Source organism: Petaurus breviceps, unplaced genomic scaffold, assembly GCF_028583685.1.
Source record: "Petaurus breviceps papuanus isolate PSGF00001 unplaced genomic scaffold, PetGlider_PUasm1.0 181, whole genome shotgun sequence".
NCBI classification, from domain to species: domain Eukaryota; kingdom Metazoa; phylum Chordata; class Mammalia; order Diprotodontia; family Petauridae; genus Petaurus; species Petaurus breviceps.
The window spans coordinates 4,415,787-4,438,846 of NW_027185784.1; the positions used below are offsets into that span (position 1 = coordinate 4,415,787).

Sequence of the window (23,060 nt, forward strand, 5' to 3'; positions counted from 1 at the left end):
TCAGAAAACTGAGGCAAATGGAGTTAAGTGACTTGCCCAGGATCATATAGCTAGTAGGAGTCTAAGTTCAAATTGGAACTCATGAAAATAAGTATTCCTGACTCCAGATCTGGCACTTTGTTGTGCCACTTAGCTGCCAGAAAATAATGTATAAAATCTAAAAATGAAAGAGCAATAGAATAATAACCATATCTAATATTTGTGTAGTGCTTACAATGTGTGAGGTACGGTACTAACTACTTCACAATTTTTATCTCATTTCATCCTTATAACAACACTGGAAGTTGGGTGAAATTATAATCATTTTACAGATAAAAAAATTAAACACAGTCACTTAACTTAAAATACTTAACAGACACTTGCTTCAGTGATAACAATCACATAAAGTCTATACAACAATGACCAGGTGCAAATTATTTAGGATAACCAGTAGTTTTGATATGGCTTTATTTGGTTCCAGTAATGCTCACAGAAGCTTCTAATGACAAGGTTGACTCAAAATGTCTGGCCTTGCCCAGATGAAAATGGATTGAGCTAGTTTCCACAGCTAGTCAGTTGTTTTGCACTATACTCTCCTACTGTGCTTTTAAATTCTGTGGTTAAGAAACGATATCACTCCAAGGAAATGTGCAATGCTGGAGCCCTTAAAGAGCATACTTCAATGACTTTTATCTCTATCACAGTATTGTTAATGCACAGAAGTCAAACACTTCAAGCTGGCAGTGAAACAGAGTCAGTCCTTCCAGCACACACACACACGCACACACACACACACACACACACACACACACACAGAGTAAAGTCAAAACTACACAGTGAAAATATTCATTTTGATACATTAAAAATACATTTAAGTAAATTTTTTTTAAACCTGTTATTTCCAAAGACCTTATCCAATGACGTATACCATCAAAAAATTACCTCCTAGGTAAGGAATGGATATTTAAGTAATGTTTTTTGGTAAATACTTTGGGGGTAGAAGTAAGGCTAGAGAAACATTTTTAGGCTACTGGACAGGATAATGTCAATTTGCAACAAATTATGCTAAAGCAAAGATACTATATAACAAAATTAAAAATATAAAAGTACAAAAGAAAAAGTAAAACAAGAGAAGTGGTTTAAGATCTAAAGCAATTTAATTAGGGCTGATAATTAATAACAACTGGACTAGAAAAATAGAGCTACAATAGTCATGGAAAAGCTATACTCAAAAGCAACCCAAAGTAGCATTATGAGGCTGAAAGAAGCAATGAAATAGGAAATGTTTGGATGCACTTATGTCTAAAGATAAAGATAACAAGAACACCATGTTTTCAATTTAATTAATAATATCTTATCAAAGACTGATTTTGTTGTTTGTTTACTTTTTACAGACACTTTTATAGGTGAGCATAGCAGCAAATTATGCAAGATAGACTTAAAAGAATAACAAAATACTTTTGCTGGCTTATTAACAGTACCACTTGAAACATGGGCATTACAAAAATACAATAAAATGAAAACAAAAACACAGAAGCCAACACATATAGCCAACCAGTTATTTTTATAAAAAGGAAAAAAAATATTCCAATTCTATATTATCTAATGTATAAGAAATACAATATCTGAATTGAGAATGAAAGAAGCAAGATATTTTAAGTTATTTTTTAAAGAATAGTCCTCAAAAGAAAATGTAGGATTATTGGGGGAAAAGCAAGAAAAGTTTAAAAATTACAGAATTACCTAAAAAGAGCTGAATTAGCAGGAAAGAAACTACCATTAAAAGGTAGTGTCCCATGCAACCCCGAAAAATTTTCAATTTGCTAATATTTCAATAACAATTAAAATATGAAAATCTATAAGTAATTAAGAAAGCAAAATAAGATTCCATTCTTTTTACATAAAAAGAGATTAGATTTCTTCTCTTAATACTAATTCTAAGTAGAGGCATGACCTCTAATATTGCAAAGAGAAATGAGGCTATTTTTTAAAGAAATTACAAATATTCACAACTTTTAAAATTAAGTGATCCTCATAAATAAATTGTTGGGTTTGATTTAATATATAAGTTATGACAAGATATATTCCAAAATAATAAAATGCCTTACTAAATAATAACAAGAGGTTAACTGCTAGTTTGGGAGTATAAAGAATGGATTATAAAAGGGCAATTATTAAAATTGATACATATATTGATGGTTTAGGTTAAACTCAAGAATGACAAGATTGTGTTTATTATTCCTTCAGGGGAAAATGTATGCAGTTTAATCCCCTACAAATTATTTATTGGTTTTAAATAGTAATTTCCTATGGAAAACTTAATTAAAAATGTATAATTTAGATAAATAGACATAAAGATGGCTATATGAAACTATATCACTATTACTAAAAGATTTTTCCAAACCATTTCCTTCTGCCTCATCTCTTCAAAAGATCTGATTAACCACCAATTCTAGTCATTTCATAATCAGATAAGACCTTACAAAAACTTTTAACATAGAAAATACCAAAAACAAATTATTTCACTTACCTCATAATAACTTCGAACTGCATTACAAAATGCTTCATCTGCTACAATTTGGGTTTCCCCATTAAGGAAGGCCAGAAATCGTTCTTTTAATATCTGCAACTGTTGTTTATTAAGCTGAAAAATGAGGGAAGATAGGAAGAAAGTTAACTGCTGAAGTCCAATGTAAAGATACATAAATAGTTTAATACAGGGTAAATATTAAAAGAAGAATAACAATGTATCATGGAAGTTTATAAAACAAAACAAACATTTCCCAAATATTTTCTCCATTTTCTTTCATTCATTTTAAAATATGTATATTACCACCATAAAAGCCATCCATTACTTCAAGAATCTTAAATCCTTTCAAGCTTGAAAAGGGCATGTCATGGGACAAAGTCCAGATGGGGGAGTAAAAACAGGACTTCCATGGGACTGAGGCTTCCATCTCCCCCAATTCATGTAAAAGGGGACTCTGAATAAACTTTGGAGCTACAGAACCCACAAAACAACACAAACAAGCTAACCTTCTACTGAGGACGGCCCTGCAGGCCGGCAGGAATCAGCCAGCCCAGCACCACACTGCAGTTTTAGCCCCAGGGCAGACCTGACCAACCACCAGCTAGAGGGACTCCAGATCACCAGAAGCTGTGGCAGTTTCCAGAATTATCAACACATAGATGTTAAGGACAAAGTGAGAGGTCAGTGCAGTGTGGACTTTGAAATCTAGTAGTTAGGAGCACGTTGGCCTCTTCCACCGGGGCAAGAAGCCTCTGAGGAGACTTGGCCCTGCAGCCACCCCCATGTGGCAGCTTCAGCTCCTGGCCTGCAGACTGTAGGGGGACCAAGCGACCAGTCTGAGGGGTAATTGCTCTTGCTTTAACCTGCTTGGATTTGCATTGCTGTCTAGGGTGCAGGTCCTGGGGTGTGTGACTAGCATGCCAGAGCATGTGGAGACTTCAGAGAGGGCACCCAACTAATACCTTCAGGTGTTGAGAAAACCCCAAGGTTTAGGACAGAAGCTCCCCTGTCTGGTGGCAGAGTCCTATTGTGGCAAAAAGACAAGGGATCAAGTGACTGAGTGGTGAAATGAGCCGGCAAAGCAAGCAAAATAAACAGAGTACCCCAATTTTACACTCCTATATTGGTGACAAAAAGGATTAAAGCATGGAACAGGAGGAAGACAGTGAAGTCAGAACTTCTGCACCAAAAGACAAATACAAGCTGGTTACAGGCCATAGAGGACCTTAAGAAGCAAATAAGAGAAGTGAAGGAAAAACTGGGAAGAAAAATGAGAACGAGGCAAGAAAATTACAAAATGAGAGTCAACAGCCTGACTGAGGAAAATAGCAACTTTAAAAATAGACTAACTCAAATGGCAAAAGAGGCTCAAAAAGGCAATGAGGAGAAGAATGCCTTAAAAAGCCGAATTTGGGGGGTGGCCAGGTGGCTCAGCGAGTAAGAGCACCAGCCCCAGTGGCGGGATGACCTGGGGATCGAATCCCGGCTCAGATACTTAGCACCACACCCAGAAATAACTGGCCGTATAACCTTGAGCAAGTTATTTAACCCCAATTGCTTTAAGAAATAAAAAAAAAAAAAAGCCGAATTTGCCAGATGGAAAAAGAATCTCAAAAGCTCAATGGGGAGAATCATTGCTTCAGAATTAGACTGGAACAAATGGAAGCTAGTGACTTTATGAGAAATCAAGATTCTGTTAAACAGATCCAAACAAATGAAAGAATAAAAGGCAATGTGAAATATCTCATGGGAAAAACCACTGACCTGGAAAATAGATCCAGGAGAGAGAATTTAAAAATTAATCGACTACCTGAAAGCCATGATCAAAGTAAGAACCTAGAAAGCATCCTCCAGGAAGTTCTCAAAGAAAACTGCCCTGATGTTTTAGAACCAGAGGGCAAAATAGAGGTTGAAAGAATCCACCTATCACCTCCTGAAAAAGATCCCATAAGGAAAACTCCTAGGAATATTTTAGCCAGGTTCCAAAATTCCCAGATCAAGGAGAGAATATTACAAGCAGCCAGAAAGAAACAATTTGAATATTGTGGAAACACAATCGGGATAACACAGGATCTGATAGCTTCTACAATGAGGGATCGAAGGGCTTGGAATATGATATTCCGGAGGGCAAAGGAGATGGGATTAAAACCAAGAATCACCTACCCAGAAAAACTGAGTATCATGTTTCAGGGGGAAATATGGTCATTCAGTGGAATAGAGGACTTTCAAGTATTCTTGATGAAAAAACCAGAGTTGAATAGAAAATCTGACATTCAGATACAAGAAGCAAGAGAAGCTTGAGAAGGTAAACAGGGACAAGAAATCATAAGGAACTTATCAAAGTTGAACTATTAACATTCCTACATTGAAAAATGATAATTGTAACTGATGAAACTTTTCTCAGTTTGAAAATAGTTGAAAGGAATACACACACACATATACATATATATGTTTATGTAGGAGGGTATATGGGCATATGAATATATATATGAATGTGTGTATATATATATATGCTTATAGGTATACAGATAGAGGGCACAGGACCAATTTAATAGGAAGGGATGATATTTAAAAGGTGAAATTAAGAGGTGAGAGAGGAATATAACGAGAGGAGATGGGGAGATACAGAATGGGGTAAACTATCTCATATAGAAGAGGCAAGGGAAAATGCTTACAATGGAGGGGAAGAACACGAAGGCAAAAAGGCAAAACCTTATTCTCATTGAATTTGACTCAGGGAGGGAATGACATACACACTAAATAGGGTATCTCACCCCATAAGAGAATAGGGGGCAAAGGGATGAGAGGGGCAATGATGGAAGGGAGGGAAGGCTGGGAGAAAGTGAAGCTGGAAGCACCCACTTTTGAAAAGGGACAGTATCAAAGTAGAGAATAGAATAAATGGGAGGTGGGATAGGAGGGAGGGAAATATAGTCAGTGTTTCACAACATATCTACTATGGTAATGTTTTGCATGGCTATACATATACAACCTATACTGAATTGCTTATCTTCCCAGTAAGGGTGAGTGACAAGAGAGGAAGGGAATGAATCTGGAATTCAAAGTTTTAAAATCAAATGTTTAAAAATATTTAAATGCAATTATTAATTCTATTTTACATGTAATTGGGAAATAAGATATACAGGCATTGGGGCATAAAGATCTACCACGTCCTACTGGAAAAGTTGAAGGGGATATGGGAGAAGATACGGGAGAGAGAAGACTGGAGGAGGGGATATCCTGTGGGACCACTATTTTGGGGTGGTGAGTAGGGTTAAAAAGGGGAAAAAACTGTAACTCAAAATCTGGTGGAAATGAATGATGTAACCAGAAGTTAATAAAGCATTTGGAAAAAAAAAAAGAAAGAATGAAAATGGCATGTCATAGAACTCTAGGCAGCAAAATATTAAAAGCCTCATTTCTAGATTTAATCTAATAATCATTTGATATTTTAATATACATGGAGACCTGTGAGCATTATACATTTAGAACATATAAATTGCCTTTTCAGAATTTTGGAGAAAGAAAATATACTATGACAAGAACCTGAAGTAAATGTACTTGTATATTGTAAAATGATGCTTTTATGGTGGTAAATCCAAGATTTTCTAGATCATACCCTCCAAGCCTTTTGATTACTTTGAATATAAAACAGAAATATAACGAGAAAAATATTTTTTAAAACCTGGCATCATGATTTGAAAAGAACATTTAAGTATGAATCAAACTATCTGGAGTTTAAGTTCTAATTTGTCTTGGGGAAGAAGCTAGATTTTGGTTTCCTCTTATTTAAAATGAGGAAATTATACTAATTTCAATGATTCATCTAACATGGCCATTCTATGAACCTGTAGTAATCAGTCATGGTCAACTACAACATGAATTTGAGTGAGGAGTTTCACTGAAGATAATAAGGCAAGTGTTAGAATGCATAACTGGGAAAAACAGAAAAAAAAATTCCCATCACAAAGAATTCTGTACAATTCTAGACTCTATTAACAGAAAGGAATATATTTGGAGATAGCTACAAAGGTGAATAAAAGTTTGGAAAAATAAAAGGGATGTGGAAAAGCTAAGGGAAACTGTATAAATTAGCCTAGGAAGGATGACCACACAAAATCAATTTAAATCTATGTTCAAAAATCCTATTAAATTCTATTCAAATATGATGTTCTATATTATGGGATACAACCTCTTTCACAAGATGCATTTCTAAAGGAACTTGAAAGAGAAGGCAATTTATAAAGGTGTTGCTAGTAACAACTGGCTGATTTAAGAACTGATCTATTCTACATAGATTAGTTTAAACAAGATAGGCTGAGCACAAGAGTTACTTCATTCTTCTACTAAAGTTAGTTCATGATTTTTTGTTGAGATGGGAGAAAAGCAGATACTTTTATAGCCTCAGTGACATCACATTATATAATTTTTCCCTCTCTCTTAAGGAAGCAAGGGCTTTGGTAACAGAAAGGCAAAACTATCTTTCTTTAATTCAAACAGACTAACAAGGAGTTCAAATTATCTGTGGCCAAGATAGATAAATGAGAACTAGATGTTAAGGGATAAACCCACTACATTATTTTGATATGAGGCTGATCCAAACAGTCAAGACAAGACCATCAGGACAGATTTTTGGATCTCTTTTAATACACAAGGTTAGTTAAAAGTAGAAATGTTAAATATTAGTGATAAATGCTAAATTAGATTAATAAAATTAACAGTGAATTAAAGTGATAAAATTTTAGAGCCAAAAGGGTCATTTTACAGATTAGGGAACTGATGACCAATTCAATCCACTCTAATCTCAATTTATCATGCATTTATTAACCACTTAGAGTGTACAAAACACTGCTAAACACCTTGGGAACAACAAAATCTGAATAAGATTCAGTTCTTGCCTTCATTATATTGTACAATATATTCTTAGTTGGTAATACTTTGTGGCCAGTTCATTCTTGTGATAAGGCTTTTCAATTTTCCTTTAAGTGACCCTCAATTCTGATTTTTTGGACAGTGGTGATTATTCATTCAGAGTGGTTCTCTCTAGATGCTGGGGTTCCCAAGATGATCCTTTTTGAAAATGACATTGTATTGGTTTTATCTAGTCTTCGATCATTGGTTCTGTCTTCCACTTCTGCTAAAGGACCTGCAAGCTTCTCAATATGGATTTTCACTTTAATGATGTAGGTCAGGATTCATTCATGTCTATGTATTCTCTGGACTCTGTGTCAACATCACACCATAAGTTGACTATAGATTCTGTCCAATGTCCTGAGAGCTCTCTTCACACTTCCTTCACATCCAAAGGATACCAAAGGAACATTTGGTCTCTCTATCACATGCCACTTCTGTCACATGACTAGCCCATCTTTTTTTTCAATAAAATATTTCTTCAATGATATCCTTTACATCCCTTCTACAAAATACTTGTTTGTACTGTTACATTTTATGTATGTCCATTGTTCACTTCTACATTGCTCTTTTCATCTTTTATTCCCCACATTTTTCATTCAATTGCGTGATGGTAATGATGTACTCTATTGTGGAATATCATTTGCAAAAGTCAGCCTGTTCCCTTCTAATACTTTCACCAAGGCTGCTTTCAAAGCATGTATAAATTAATGTCATGAAAACTTGATATAGGTGGAATATAGGTTTACTCATCAGTAGTTACTGGTGTTCTCTAATTCACCTCTTTTTTTTTTTAATAATGTCAGATTTTTTTCATGTCTGATATCTTCCCCTCTGCAGGTGCCTTGACAACTGATCCTTCAACTCCTCAAAATTGTGTAATCTGCATCCCAGGACTTCTCTCTGTACATTTAATTGGTCGAGTCAAACTGCTTTTGCTACCTTTGTTTTCTCATGTTATATTTCTACTTTCTCTATATGCCAATCTCCAGGACTATAATAGTAGAGTGCAAATATAGCAGCTCCCCTATCTTTGATGGCAAAAAGAATCTAGCATATAAGTTTGACTATATTTTTCAATATTTCATCTATTTATTGTTCTTCTAATAACATTCTTGAATGTCCATGAGATGATTTTGCTCAGTTGGGTTTCTTGCAGGGGTTTGCTAGAGACTCAATTGTTAAATTTCCACTGTGAGCCTCTGTACCTTGAAAACAAGAAATGCTATAAATTAGGGATTGATTTATTATTTTGCTGACTACCTAGCCTTAAGAAAGTGACAGGAGAATATATTAATAATGAAGATTAAACTTAAAAAGTATATCATATATGCATATTTTCAGAGTGCTGGTTGTTAAATATTTATCAGAATACCCCATTTTCTTCCAAAAACTTCTTTAAACTGTATTTTCTTATCAATTTTCCCACTATTCCATGAGATGATATTTCTCTACCCAAGACAAAGGCATTGCAAAGCCCAAAAATTCACAAAAGAAAGAATCGGGGGTGGCTAGGTGGCACAGTGATTAAAGCACTGGCCCTGGAGTTAGGAGGACATGAGTTCAAATCCAACCTCAGATATTAACCCAAAACTAGCCATGTGACCTTGGGCAACTCACTTAACCCCAATTGCCCTACCTTCCCCTCTCCAAAAAGAAAAAAAAAAGGAAAGACATTTCTTCTGGGTGGCTAGGTGGTGCAGTAAGTAGAACACTGGCCCTGGTGTCAGGAGGACCTGAGTTCAAATCCGACCTCAGACACTTAACAGTAGCCATGTGACCTTGGGCAAGTCACTTAACCCCAAGTGCCCTACCTTCCCCCTCCAAAAAAGCAAAAAAAAAAAAAAGTCAGTGAAAAAACAATAGTTTTAGATTAGATCTATACACAAATATACAAAGCAAAAGTAGCGAGCAAGGTAAACAAAAGATTCTTTAACTTCCTATCACCACAACTTTGTAGAATAGAACTAATTACAGTACTAATGGCAGTGTGATTGGAACTGGGAATCAAGTGTGTAAACCATTCAAATTATTTGCCAAAGCAAATTGTATTATATTCCCAGGGAATCTTTGAAATTGGCAAAAGTCATGGCCTGTTCAAATCACTTCATCAAGAACTGATTCAGGTTACTTAGTTATTATCTTTTCTGGAGACAAAACAATGATCAGTTAACCTCTAAATATTGCTTCTAGGTAATCTGAACACTTGACTGAAAAGCTTTAAGTGACACATTCATTCTTTAAACAATTCCCCTTTTCCTCTAGAGAAGAAAACATTTTCAGTTATTATTATTTTATCAGTTAACAAGATTTCTAACTTTTATTCACTTCTAAGCTTTAATAGTTTAATACTTTACTAAAATATTTTGAACATTAACTACTACTCTTTAGTTATTAATCTAACTTTAATCTAGCCCACCTCTTTACATCTTCTAAACAAGGTGAGATACTTGGTCAAAAGTTTTACTTAAATCTAAGGAGGTTATGTCTCTCTGTCACATTGCCATCATTTGCCAATCTAATAATCCTGTCAACAAGGGTAGTTTAGCATGAATTGTTAATAAAAAAGAAACACAAGTTTTTTGTGAACATCACTTTCTTTTCTAGATGTTTATTAGTTATCCTTTTAATAGGTTCTAGCCAAGTTAAATAATCTGCAGACTTAACTGTCTTCCCTTAAAAATCAGAATGCCATTTGCAATTATCCCAAAATATGGCATCTCTCTAGTTCTACACAAACTTTCAAAGATCAGTAACAAATGATTTAATCATATGAACAAGTTCACTCAGGGTGTAGTTCTTTTGGATGGGTGACTTGTTCTGGCAAAAGCAGCTATCTACTTATGTTGGGCATCAACTCCCAGCATAGCTATAACTGTTCTATCTTTTCAAGGAAAAGATAAAAAATCATTCTTCTGACAGAGAAACAAGCAAAATTAGTGTGTAACAGCTCTTTCTTTTATCCATCATCAGTTATAATTATTTCATACACCTGTGCAGGAGTCCTATCACTTCTTTGATCTCCTTATTTTGCCCTAATATAAACTTTCTGTCATTCTTAGCTTTCCTCATCTTTTTTTCAACTCATTCTCAGCCTTGGAGCTGTTGACAATGCTCCATTCTATACTTTTATTTACTCTGAGTTACCTGTTCTTTCTCCAGTTTTCTGTAGGTGTCAATTTCAAACCTAATTTGATTGGTAATTTCCTATATGTTTGCACGGGTCTTTCTATACCACTACTCATTTGTTCTCCTCTCAGAATTGTGTTTCTTCATAATTCTTCACATTTTCAGAACTTCATTCATCACAGTATCTCATCAATCCTCATCTGACTTCTCTGCAGAATATTTCAGAGGATCTTCTCAAATATCTCTTCTGAATCTGTTCTTGCAAAGTTTAGGATTTATGTCAGACTATTCCTATTTTTTTCTCTTATTCTAAAATAAAGTCTAATGGAATGGTCATTTGCCCCTAAGTTTCTCATCTTCTACTCGAGCAAAATCTGTCCTTTTTACTGTAAATTATATAGAGGGATGATTTTTTAAAATAAAGTAAAAAAAAAATATCAGTTGACTTACTCTGAGCGGAGAGAATTTTCTAGGACACATTCAGATAATTGACACCTTTCATCACTACTATTTGTTTATCATGCCTCTTTGCCAAGATCATGATCTTTTTCTTGGACTCCACACTTATTTCCTCTTCCAGTCCAAGTGTTTATAATATTCTACAATGACAATATCTTTTCTGTTCCTTGTTCAGTTGATCTTCACACAAATTCTGTCCATGATGCTTCCCTCCTTTTGTTCCTACATTTCTTCATGAGTATCCTCTTTTAAAAGACAACAATATAGCCCTTTTTCCTTGCCTATCCTGTTTATTTTGAATAAAAGTATAGCCTTTCAGAGTCATATTCCAGTCATAGGTTCCAAATGTGGGGAGAAAATAGGAATCATAATTGTTCTGCAACATTTTGATAAACTGACAATGCAGAAATCCCTCAAGTATCTGGTAACTTGATGTTAGAAAGTTCCCAAAATCTTTGCAATGACAAAATAAAGCAGATGGTCCCTGCCACTGTGGTAATATTACTTGCTGTCCTTGCCTAAGAGACTCTGGAGTTTTTTCTATAAGGACGTTTTCCACAAATTAAAATTATTTGATCTCGTCTCCTTATTTCCTTCCCTTGAACATTCCGGGAATGTTTTCTTAATTCCAATAATAAATCTTGTCAATTACATTCCAAATACTCTCCTTTTCTCTTATGGTTTATTATCCTCTTTCTCTACCCTTTCCTCTTCTGTGAAATGTACTTATCTATCAAAATTTCTGCTGATTGGCTGTGTATTCTAAGCAGACCTGAGAGAACAGTATTCCTTAAGATGCTTAGAAATCACTTTGCTTTCAGTTTGGTCTCCTGTCTTTGACCCATTATCACTGAACCACCATCAAAAGATATGTTACTCCTAGGAAGTCAAAACAATGCCACAACACAATCCAACAGGTCTCAGTTATAACTATGACCTCAAGTTTCTAGTTCATCTTACTGACTGAACACCCTATCTTACATTTATATATAAGCATCAGAGATAATATATTTTTTGCATGCTTCTTTTCTTGGTTATCTAACCTCAACTAGGCCTTCACTATGGTATGGAAAACCTTCTACTATTCTTTGCTTAATTCTATCACATTCCCCCCAGTGTCTCTTTAAAGCCTCTCTTCAGGTCAATTATACCAGCCCTTACCCCCTCCTCTTCATTTCAGAAGGTATAACAATGATTTACTGATAAAATTTAAGCTATTCATTGGATGTACCCTCTTCTTTCCAGTTCTATACCTCAAATACCCTTAATACAACTACTCTGTAGAATCTTTCCACTCCTTTCCTCTTCCTTTTTTCTAATATCTGAAAAAGAGGGGTCCTTCTTCCTGCAAGAGACAATCTCTCATAGCCAACAGATGTTGACTGTACCTTTCAAGTCTTATTTTCTATTCCTTCCTTAAGCCTCTCCTCCACTGAAGACAAGTTGTTATTCACCATTCCCTTTGCACAGCACAATACTTTGTACATACATGGAGTTTAACAAATATTTATTGAAACGAAAATATATCTGCTTCAATGCCTCGCCTCCTGACTGTGACTGTTTATCCTCAATAGTGCTAAGTGCCAATTTCTTTTTCTTTTCTATGTAAATCACCTCATCCCTAATGCCTAACACAATACCTGGCTATAGGCAAATATTTGCTGAATAAGTGAAAGTATGAATTAAATCAAATGAAATTCAGGGACTTTGCCATCTTTGTGTATGCTTTCTGAAGAAGTAACAGCTATAGACAGTTGCAGAGCCTGGGTTAAGGCAAGGAACTATAATGCAATGAGTTCTGAAGTGTAAGTCAAGAGACCTTAGTTGTAATCCCTGTTTTGGTATTCACTCAATATGAAAACTTAAGTAGTTTAAACTTCTGAGGTCTGTTTCCTCATCTTTAAAGTGAAGGGGGTGTATATTATTTCAAAGTTTTTTTCAAATTATGACATTCTACAGTTCAAAGATTTGTCCTAACTTCTCCCAGAAATAAGGCCAGGATTAATGTTGTAAGTATAATAATGCAAAAATAGGTACATTTTTAATGTATTAGGATGCTCAACACTTATTAAATGATGATATATTTAATCAGTAGATAATGAAAAATTAGAAAGCAACTATATACAAAAGAATGCTTAGCAGCAAAAGCCTTTTAAAAAAGAAACTTACTTTAATAATAAAAGTAAAAATATTACATTAAGATATATAAAATTGGGTGGACAATATTTATCCTTTAATTATAGAAACAATTTTCAGAATTGTTTCAAAAGGTATCTTCACCTTTCAAAAATGATCCCTCAAAAGCCATTCTAATTCAAAGGTAACATTATCAATTTTTGTTGTCAACATCCATGTATTTATGGCATTTAAGCTAATGAAAATCCTCATCAAGATAAACATTAAAAGAACTGAACACATTATCAGTACATTGCCTTAGATTTAGCTTTTTATTTTTTTGCTTTTTTGGAGGGGAGAAGTCAAGGCAATTGGGGTTGACTTGCCCAAGGTCACATGGCTAGTTTTTGTGTTAAGTGTCTGAGGCCACATTTGAACTCAGGTCCTCCTGACTCCAGGGCCGGCACTTTACTCACTGCACCACCTAGCTGCCCCCCAATATTTTGCTGCTTTTTTCCCCTTTTTTTGGAGGGCACTTGGGGTTAAGTAACTTGCCCAAGGCTACACGACTAGTTTTTTGTGTGGGTGTTAAGTGTCTGAGGCTGGAACTGAACTTCGGTCCTCCTGATTCCGGGGCTGGCGCTTTACTCACTGCGCCACCTAGCCACCCCCCAATAATTTTGCTTTTTAAAACAATATAGCTTTGTGTTAAGAATATTACTGATAAGCAAAGGTAAATGATTGATATATTTACTCAAAAACCAAGGTATAAAAATATGAGAACCTTGGAAATGATTATTGAAATAAATGTCAGGAACCAAGACCTTTCAAGAAGATATGCTCTTAAGAAGGGAGTTGCGGGGGGGGGGGGGGGGGGAGTCAAGATGGCAGATTAGAAGCAACAACCCAGACAAACTCTTTCAACATTCCCCTCCAAACAACTTTAAAATAATGTCACAAATCAAATTCTGGAGCTGCAGGGACAACAAAAAGTCACAATGATTACATTTTTTCCAGTCTAAGACAACTTAAGGGGAGAGGTCTGTGGCACAGGAGTAAAGCCAACCCAGAACACAGCAGCTGTACCAGTGCAGGCCTTGGAGGTGGCGGCAGCAGTAACAGCAGTAGCAGCAGTGCTGTAAGCTTTCAGCTCAGAGGCAATGGTAAGGATGTCAGACAACTGATCAGAAAAAGACTAAAGGGGATCCTTTACTGACACTGGGTGTAACTGGCGCTGACTTGCAATTTTACTGACCATACACAATTCTGGGTCACACTTCCAGGGAGGATAGGTGCATTTATAAACATTGACAAGGGAGAAGTAGACCTGGCCACAGTTTCAGCATAGAGAGGAGTGGCTAGCAGTTGGGGCTACAGGATAGCAGGATACCTGTTCACAGGTTCAGGGTCAAGAGGAGCTCTAGCAATTGCAGCTGCAGGTGAGTAGGGGCCCTTCCTAAGTTAACACCAGAGTGCAGACCAACATAATCAGTGACCATATCTCTCCCTAGATTACACACACCATCTTAAAAGCACCAAAAACTTGCAGACTCCCAGGACAAGCTCTTAAAACAGAAGCATGAAAAATCCTTAAGTTTGGCACATTGCTTTCCCACCCCCCAGGGGAGCAGAGCCCAATTTTAACATAAAGTTCAAAGTCAAGAAATAAGCTGGAAAAATGAGCTAGCAACAACAACAAAAAGAAGAATTGGAGCATAAAAAGCTACTGTGGTGGCAGAGAAGACAAAGACACAAACTCAGAAAAAGACAACAATGTTCAAATAGCTACAAGGAAAACCTCAAAGAAAAATGTTAATTGGACACAAGCCCAACAAGAAATCCCAGAGGAGTTAAAGAGATAAGAGTAGAAGAAGAAAAATAAAGGAAATGAGGGTAATTCAAGAAAATTATGAAAAAAGATTCAACAGCTTGGTAAAAGGGCCAGAACAAACACTGAAGAAAATAACATCTTAAAAAACAAAAATGGCCAAAAGATAAAAGGGACAAAAACTTGCTAAAGGAAAAAAGCTCCTTAAAAAGTAGGCCACATGGAAAAGGAGGTACAAAAAAGCTCACTGAAGAAAATCATTTCTCAAAAATAAGAATTGGGCAAAAGTAAATTAATGACTCCATGATACTTCAAGAAAACATAAGACAAAACCAAAAGAATGAAAAAATATAAGAAAACATGAAATATCTCATCAGAAAAACTGCAGACCTGGAAAATAGATGAAGGGGAGATAATTTAAAAATTATTGGCCTTCCTAAAACACATAACAAAAAAGAGAAAAGCTATCAAGGAAAACTGTTCTGATATCTTAGGTCCAGAGGGTAAAATAGAAATTGAAAAAAATACACTGATCACCTCCTGAAGAAGATGCCAAAATGAAAACTCCCAGAAATATTACAGTCAAATTTGAGAGCTCCCAGGTAAAGGAGAAAATATTACAAGCAGCCAGGAAGAAACCACTCAAATATCATGGAGCCAGTCAGGATCACATAAAATTTAGCAGCTTATATATTAAAGGAGTGAATGAACTGGAATATGATATTCTGGTAGGCAAATGAGTTAGGATTATAACTGAGAATAACCTAGCCAAAAAAAAAAAAAAACTGAGTATAATCCTTCAGGGGGAAAATGGAAATTTAATGACATAGAAGACTTTCAAGCATCCCTGATGAAAAGACCAGAACTGAATAGAAAATATGACATCAAAACATAAGACTCAAGAAAAGTATGAAAAGGTAAACATAAAAAAGAAAATGTAAGAGACTCAATAAAGTTAAGCAGTTAATATTAATATGAGGGAAGATGATACATGTAATTCCTAAGAACTTTCTAATTAGTTTTCTAATTTTGGCAATTAGGAGTCTGCACAGACAGAAGGCATAGATGTGAGTCTATAATGTTGGAATGATCTCAGAAAAATGGAGGGGTGGGAAACAGGCATGCACTGGGAGAAAAGGAAAAGAGACAGAATAAGGAAAATATTCTTATATAAAAGAGGTAGACAAAGAAGAGGCTTTACAGTAGAGGGGAAAATGTGGAGGTGTGGCGTGGCAAGCAATGCTTGAACTTCACCTCACTGGGAATGGTCCAAAGAATAATATACACATGGAGAGGGGGAAGTAGGGAAATTTACCCAGCTGGGAAACTGGAGGAATAGTAAAATGGAGGGCAGATCAAAGGAGGCAACGGGTCAAAAGCAAAACAGACTTTTGAGGAGGAAGAGAGTGAAAGGAGAGGGAGAGAGAGAGAGAGAAAGATAATGGAAATAACAGTTAGTAATCATAACTCTGAATATGAATGGAATGAACTACCCATAAGACTGAAGCAGATAGCAGAGTGGATTAGAAACTGGAATTCAACAATATGTTGTTTACAAAACAGAGAGACACTTGAAACAAAAAAACACACAGTTGAAATAAGAAATGGAACAGAATCCATTAAGCTTCAGCTGACATAAAAAACATGGGGTAGCAATCAAGATCTATAGACAAATCAAAAGCAAAAATATATGTAATTAAATGAGATAATCAGGGAAACTACATGTTAATAAAGAGTAGCATAGACAATGATGTAATAAAAAATGTTTACACCAAGTTTCTCTGATAAAAAATCTCTCTTCTCAAATATATAGGAAAGGAGTCAAATTTATAAAAAATAAGAACCATTCCCCAATTGATAAACTGTCAAGGGATATGAATAGGCAGCTTTCAAAAGAAATTGAAGGTTATCTATAGTCATATGAAAAAATGCTCTAAATCACTATCAATTAGAAAAATGCAAATTAAAATAACTCTGAGATACCACCTTAATACTCATCAGAAATGACAAATGCTGGAGGAGGGAAAATAGATACACTAACAAACTGTTGGTGGAGTTGTGAACTGGTCCAACCATTCTAGAGAACAATCTGGAACTATGCCCAAAAGGCTATATACACTTTTTACTTAGCAATATCACTACAAAGTCTGTATTGAAGAGATTAAAGAAAAAGAGAAAGTATCTATAAGTATGAAAATATTTATACCAACTCTTTTTTGGGGGGCAAATAACTAGAAATTGAGGGAATGTCCATCAATTAGGAAATAGCTGAAAAAGTTATGGCACATGAGTGTAATGGAGTACTATTTTGCTATAAGAAATGATGAGGGAGATAGTTTCAGAAAAACACTGAAAATCTTTATGAATTAATGCAAAGTGAAGTGAGCAGAACCAGGAGTCACTAAACAGTAGCAGGAATATTCTTTTTTTTTTTTTAAAGCAATCAGGGTTAAGTAACTTGCTCAAGGTTACACGGCCAGTTATTTCTGGGTGTGGTGCTGAGTATCTGAGCCCAGATTTGATCCAGGTCATCCCCACACTGGAGCCGGTGCTCTTACTTGCTGAGCCACCTGGCTGCCCCTAAGCAATTGGGGTTAAGTAACTTGCTCAAGGCAACACCGCCAGGTGTTTCTGGGTGGGTGCTAAGCATCTGAGCCTGGGACTCGATCTCCAGGTCCTCTCAACACTGGAGCCCACACTCTTACTCTTACTCGCTGTGCCACCTGGCCGCCCCAAGGAATATTCTAATGATGATCAGCTGTGAAAGGCTTAGGTACTGTGATTAACACAATGATCCAAGACAATTTCAAAGGACTAATCATGAAAATACTATCCACCTCCAGAGAAAGAACTGATAAACTCTGAGTGTAAAACAAAGTATATATTTTTTTCATTTACATTTATCTTCCTTTTTTGTGGGATGGTTAATATGGAAATACATTTTGCATGATTTCTCACATGTAACTGATACCATATTGCTTGTTTTCTCAGTTGATGGGGAGGTGCAGGAGGGAGGGTCAGAATTTGGAACTTGATCTAAAAAAAAAAGAATGTTAAGGAGAAATAAATTTTTAAAGAAAAAGGTTTCAATAAGACATTTCAGGTGGAAACAGCAGGAAAATTAGTCTTGCAGTCTTCATTTCAGCACTAAATAATTTTCCAAAGTGACTGCAGAGTCCCATGCACATAATGCTACTAATTTCCATAGCCCTAGACAAATAAGACTAATCGCACTGTGAAAGGTCACTTTTTCCAGCAGACACAGGCATGAAAACTCTTCCCAGTTACCACAGAAATTCCCTCAAATAGAAAAGTTCCCTCAGAGAGCTAAAAAGAATGACATCAAAGAAAAGAAGCCTTGGATACCCCCAGGATCATTTAGATTATATTGACTTACTGAGTTAGCCTGCTTTCTGGCTTATATCTCTATGGGATTTTAAAGGGTCACAAAATGTTTCTACATCTCATCTTGCTTTGCTACTCCAGAATTGCATGGGTCAGTTATATATCACCTGGAACCTTCTATTTCTGAAGCTGTTGCTTAAGAATATTATGGTTAATTATCAGATCATTTAAGTGGGATTCAAAGGTTTCTCCTCAGATCCAGCACCAAGGTTATATACCATGCCTAAGCTTCAGTGAGTTAAAAAATGCTTCCCATCCCTGCCTGAAATACTAAATAATTAACTCACAGAAAGAATGTAAGTTCAAGTCATTACAAAGCTTATCCTCAAAAACAAATTTAAGAGACGTGATCAAAGCTTATTTCATTTCAAATGAAACATGCATCTATCATGAACTTATATGATCTTAATATCCATGTCTAGTTTCCTTGTTTGAGAACAGCCTTCAAAAGTATATTGTATTGCAGAGTCAAATGTTCTTGTAATAAATAAATAAATATGAGAGGATATAATGTTTTCATACCTCTCTGTCAACTCTATTACTATGAAGATGTAGTTTGCTGTAGAAAATTATCTAAGACAGCTAATCATTCTCTCTCTAATCCTATTTTCACAGATTATATCACTGATGCATTCCTTAACCATTTCCAAGATTTCAGAGAGATGGGACTCAATCGATAAACAGTTATTAAGCACCTACTATGTGCCAGTTAAATACCAGGGATATGAATAATTCCAACAGGTCAGGAGGCTACATTATAATGGAGAAATTTATATTCTAATGTGTGCATAAATCCGGTAGTTGCTATTACCTTTTCTCAGCCATGATTCATGGAGGTAAAGATTTATCTCCATGTCTGTTATGTTTTCCTTTTTTTAGAATACTGTCTTTGGGATAACTTGAAAATTTATCCCTACGTGCCCTGACACTCAGTACTAATATGCATTTTGTTAGGACCAGTAATTGTTCCTAACATCACTATACAGCTTAGCCAAACTAGTCTTTCTGATGTTTCTTATCCATCATGGTCTCATCTGTGGTCCCTGTATATGTGCACAGAACCAAAGAGGTGGCACAGTGGATAGAGCACTGGACCTGGAGTTAAGTAGAACTGAATTCAAATCTGGCACTTATTAGCTGTGTGAGCCCAGGCAAGCCATTTAACTTACATGCCTCTGTTTCTTCAGGTGTGAAATGGGGATAAAAACAGCACCTACTTCCCAGGTGCTGCAAGGGAAATGAGATATTTGTAAAATGCTTTGCAAACATTAAAGTTCTACATAAATGCTAGCTATTAGTATTATTTGCATTGACTGATCTTCCATAATAATAATATCAATAGCTAATATTTGTATGGTATTTTAAGGTTCATAAGTCTTTTATGTATAATTGCCCCACACTTGGAATGCACTCCTTCCTCCCTCCATTTCTAACTCGTGATATCATTTTCTTCAAAACGCTGTTAATGTATATGAAAAATAGAGGAAACATGATCTTTTTAACTGTTATAATATGTGGTCATTTGTGTTATGGTACTAAGCTCCTAATGACATACTTTCTATATTTTCTCATCAGCATTTTTATTATTTTTATTTAATTTATTATTTATTTTGTGTTCTCTGTGTGTGTGTGTCTCTCTCTCTCTCTGTCTCTCTCTCTCTCTCAACATATCACTGCCCAGTTTGCCACTATAACTGTCTGTTTTTGTAGCTTGTATCTTTCTGAAATCTTTCTGGCTTTACCATTTGTTCCTAGCTCAGGCTAGTTCTCCTAGAGCAGTTCCTTGGATAATGTTACTTCTTTTACAGGATATCAGTGTTGCTAACCAGTTTAAGCAGTGACATTCTTGCATGCCACCAACTCAAGATGTTACATCAGATAGATGTCTGAATGGTAGAATGAACTGCCATGAAGAAGCATGAATGAGAACTTCAAAAGTATGAGATGCTGGTGTCAGTGTTAGATAAGAACTGAACAGCCACAGGGAATGACATTAAAAGTGGTTAATAGGTTCAGACTTATCAGCACAACACAAAGTGGAAATGCAATTTGATAATTACAGGACTAATTTGATCATCCAAGACAGGCAAAAACAGATGTTCTCTGTCCCCTTCCCCTCAAACCTGAAGCTCAAGTCCAAAGGTTTATTTTATTTTGTTCTTTGTAGGCCTGTTGGCTACAATGCCTAGCACACTTCATAAATATTTAGATTAAAGGAGGATTCAGTAGGTCAGAAAAAAAAGTAGTATTAAGGAAACAGTGCAAAGTGCTGATAGATTAATTTTCTCATATATCTCCATTCAAAATGGCTTTCTTTTAGAAAGGACATACTAACCATGCCTTTCCCTCACTTGGTTATAATGGCTCAGTCCTAAGTGCAGACATGTTGCATCAGGCTTCTGTAGTGTCAGTGCAATATTTACAGCACCCACTATCATGATAGAAACCATGACTATAAATATTGCATGACGTTCGACCACAAAATATAACAAGCTCTCCACATAGAGGACAGAACCAAAGCATTTATTTAGACAACAGAAAATCAAATCCCAACGCCAGGAAACCGAATCCATCAAAGCAACATAAAAGTTAATGCACCACCGTGTAACAGAGAGCCATGCCATTCTTTAGGCTTCTGACAAACCAATATAAGATCAATATTTACTCACAAACCTCTGTCTCCTTGCCTGAGCTCCTCTTTCTCCCACAGTCTCTTTAGCTCTGACTCCCATCTTCCTGTGGGCTCTGCTCTACCCTACAGCAAACTCTTCCTATCACAGGATCCATGTGATTACATTCAGCCTATCAGGGGGCAGAGTTTACTTTCAAAGCTCTTCAAACTCCCCCCTAGGCCTATTAGGGGACAGGAAAGATCTTCAAATTCCCATTCCCATTATGGCTTTTTATTATATTTAAGAGTACAGTTCTCAGCAACATAATTTGACTCATACCATAGTCTGAAATAGTGAAAGTTATTTTAAGATAGTATTCAACAGTAAGGTCCCCAAGTATCAGTGTTACCATTTTAAGCAATGACATTCTTGCACACCACTACCTCAAGATGTTGTGTCAGATAGATGTATGAATGGTCTAATAAGAAATAGATCTGAATTTGAACCCATTCACAAATGACATTCTCTATTTTTCCAGCCCTCCCAAGGCACATTAGCACAGATCAACAGACAGATCCAATTGTCTGACCAAGGCAATACATATATAGTTACCAGAGAGAGAAGCACCAACATCGAGATTTTTCAAAATCGGAAGGTGGGCCTTCTTAATGGCTACTCAGAGTCTCATTTGGTCAAATCACAAGAACACTCTTCCAAAGAGTGATCCCCAAAGCAAAATGCTAACCTCAGAGCATGTATACCCTTTTTGCAGCCAGAGAGCATCACAACCCTCCTGAGTCATAACATATTTAGAAATTAAAAGATGTGAAAGCCTTCCTAACATGCAAGCCTTCCTACATGCAAGCCTTCCTACAAGCTAGGCTTCCTACAAGCAAGCTTCCCTTCAAGGGCCCCATGTGAGGCCTATGAATGGCAAATAAGATCTTATATCCCATTAATGTTACTACAGCTTGCCATTTCTAGATCATTTTACAGATGAGGAACTGAGGCAAACAAGGTTAAGTGACTTGTCCAGGGTAACCCAGATAGCAAGTGTCTAAGGCCAGATTTGAACTCACAAAGATCAGTCTTCCTGACTCCAGATCCTGTACTCTATCCACAGAACCACCTAGCTGTCTCAACATTATGTTGCCATAGTCTTAAAAAATCTAGGAACAATTTCAAGCCACCATGAAGTATAGGAATCAGTCTCCTAATCTATAAAATGAGGGATAGGGACAAAATCATTCATGAAGATCTTAATCTCTGATTCTATCATTCACTATTGAACCAACTATAATAATATTTTTCGCACTGACAAACATTATTCTGATCATGCCAAAGTCAAAACAGCTTGGTAACTGGGAAGGAAAAAGTATTTGATATCCAACAGAACAATGGTAAGAAAACACAAGGATAACTCAACCATTTTCTTTCCCATCCTATTCCATACCACAAAACCCCAGATTATGCAGTTAAAGCCAGAAGGGGCCATCTAGTAAAAGTCATACATTTTACGGATGAGGAAACTGAGGCCTAGAAATGTTAAATTATTTTAATCTTCACTGAGCTAAAGAGATTACAGTACATGTATTATATAGGACTAGATGCTGGCAGGAGTAACATTACTTTTGGTACATCAAGGGACTAGAAACTTTGCCAGCCTGGAAACTATTGGAAGAAGTAAAAAGCTATTAAGTTGGAATGGGACTTGTCTTTTTCCTGGAGACGTGTCTCTGGAGCAAAGAAATTTTCACAGACCTTTCATGTAATATCTTCTCTTTTTATAGCCATAGGCTTTTCCTGTACCATTTTATGCATCTCCTAGTTATTACATGAACTTTTCAGTCATTATGGTTGCATGTCCTTATAGGAACATAAGATCTTTGAGAGGCAAAGGTCATAAATATTAAGTTCAATTCCCTGATTTTACAAATGAGAAAACTTAGTTATCTAAAGGCACACAGATTGCTAAGAACATATGTACAAACAGCAGATTTCAAATGAAACATTTATTTCAAAACAATTTTCCATTTCCCTTTTGTCTAGTAGGAACATGCTGTTTTATGAAATTTTAAGAAATATATATGAA

The 23,060-nt window shown here is 35.9% G+C and overlaps 1 protein-coding gene across 3 annotated transcripts in view; it reads right to left on the reverse strand.

Annotated features, from left to right (window-relative positions):
- The window catches only part of CADPS2 (calcium dependent secretion activator 2), a 729,035-nt gene that overhangs the window by 571,585 nt on the left and 134,390 nt on the right, over positions 1-23,060 (reverse strand). For all 3 annotated transcript variants that reach the window (XM_069087109.1, XM_069087108.1, XM_069087107.1), the window contains exon 2: positions 2,510-2,623. In XM_069087109.1, the coding sequence (XP_068943210.1) occupies positions 2,510-2,623 (114 nt within the window). The remainder of the gene's footprint in view (positions 1-2,509; positions 2,624-23,060) is intronic.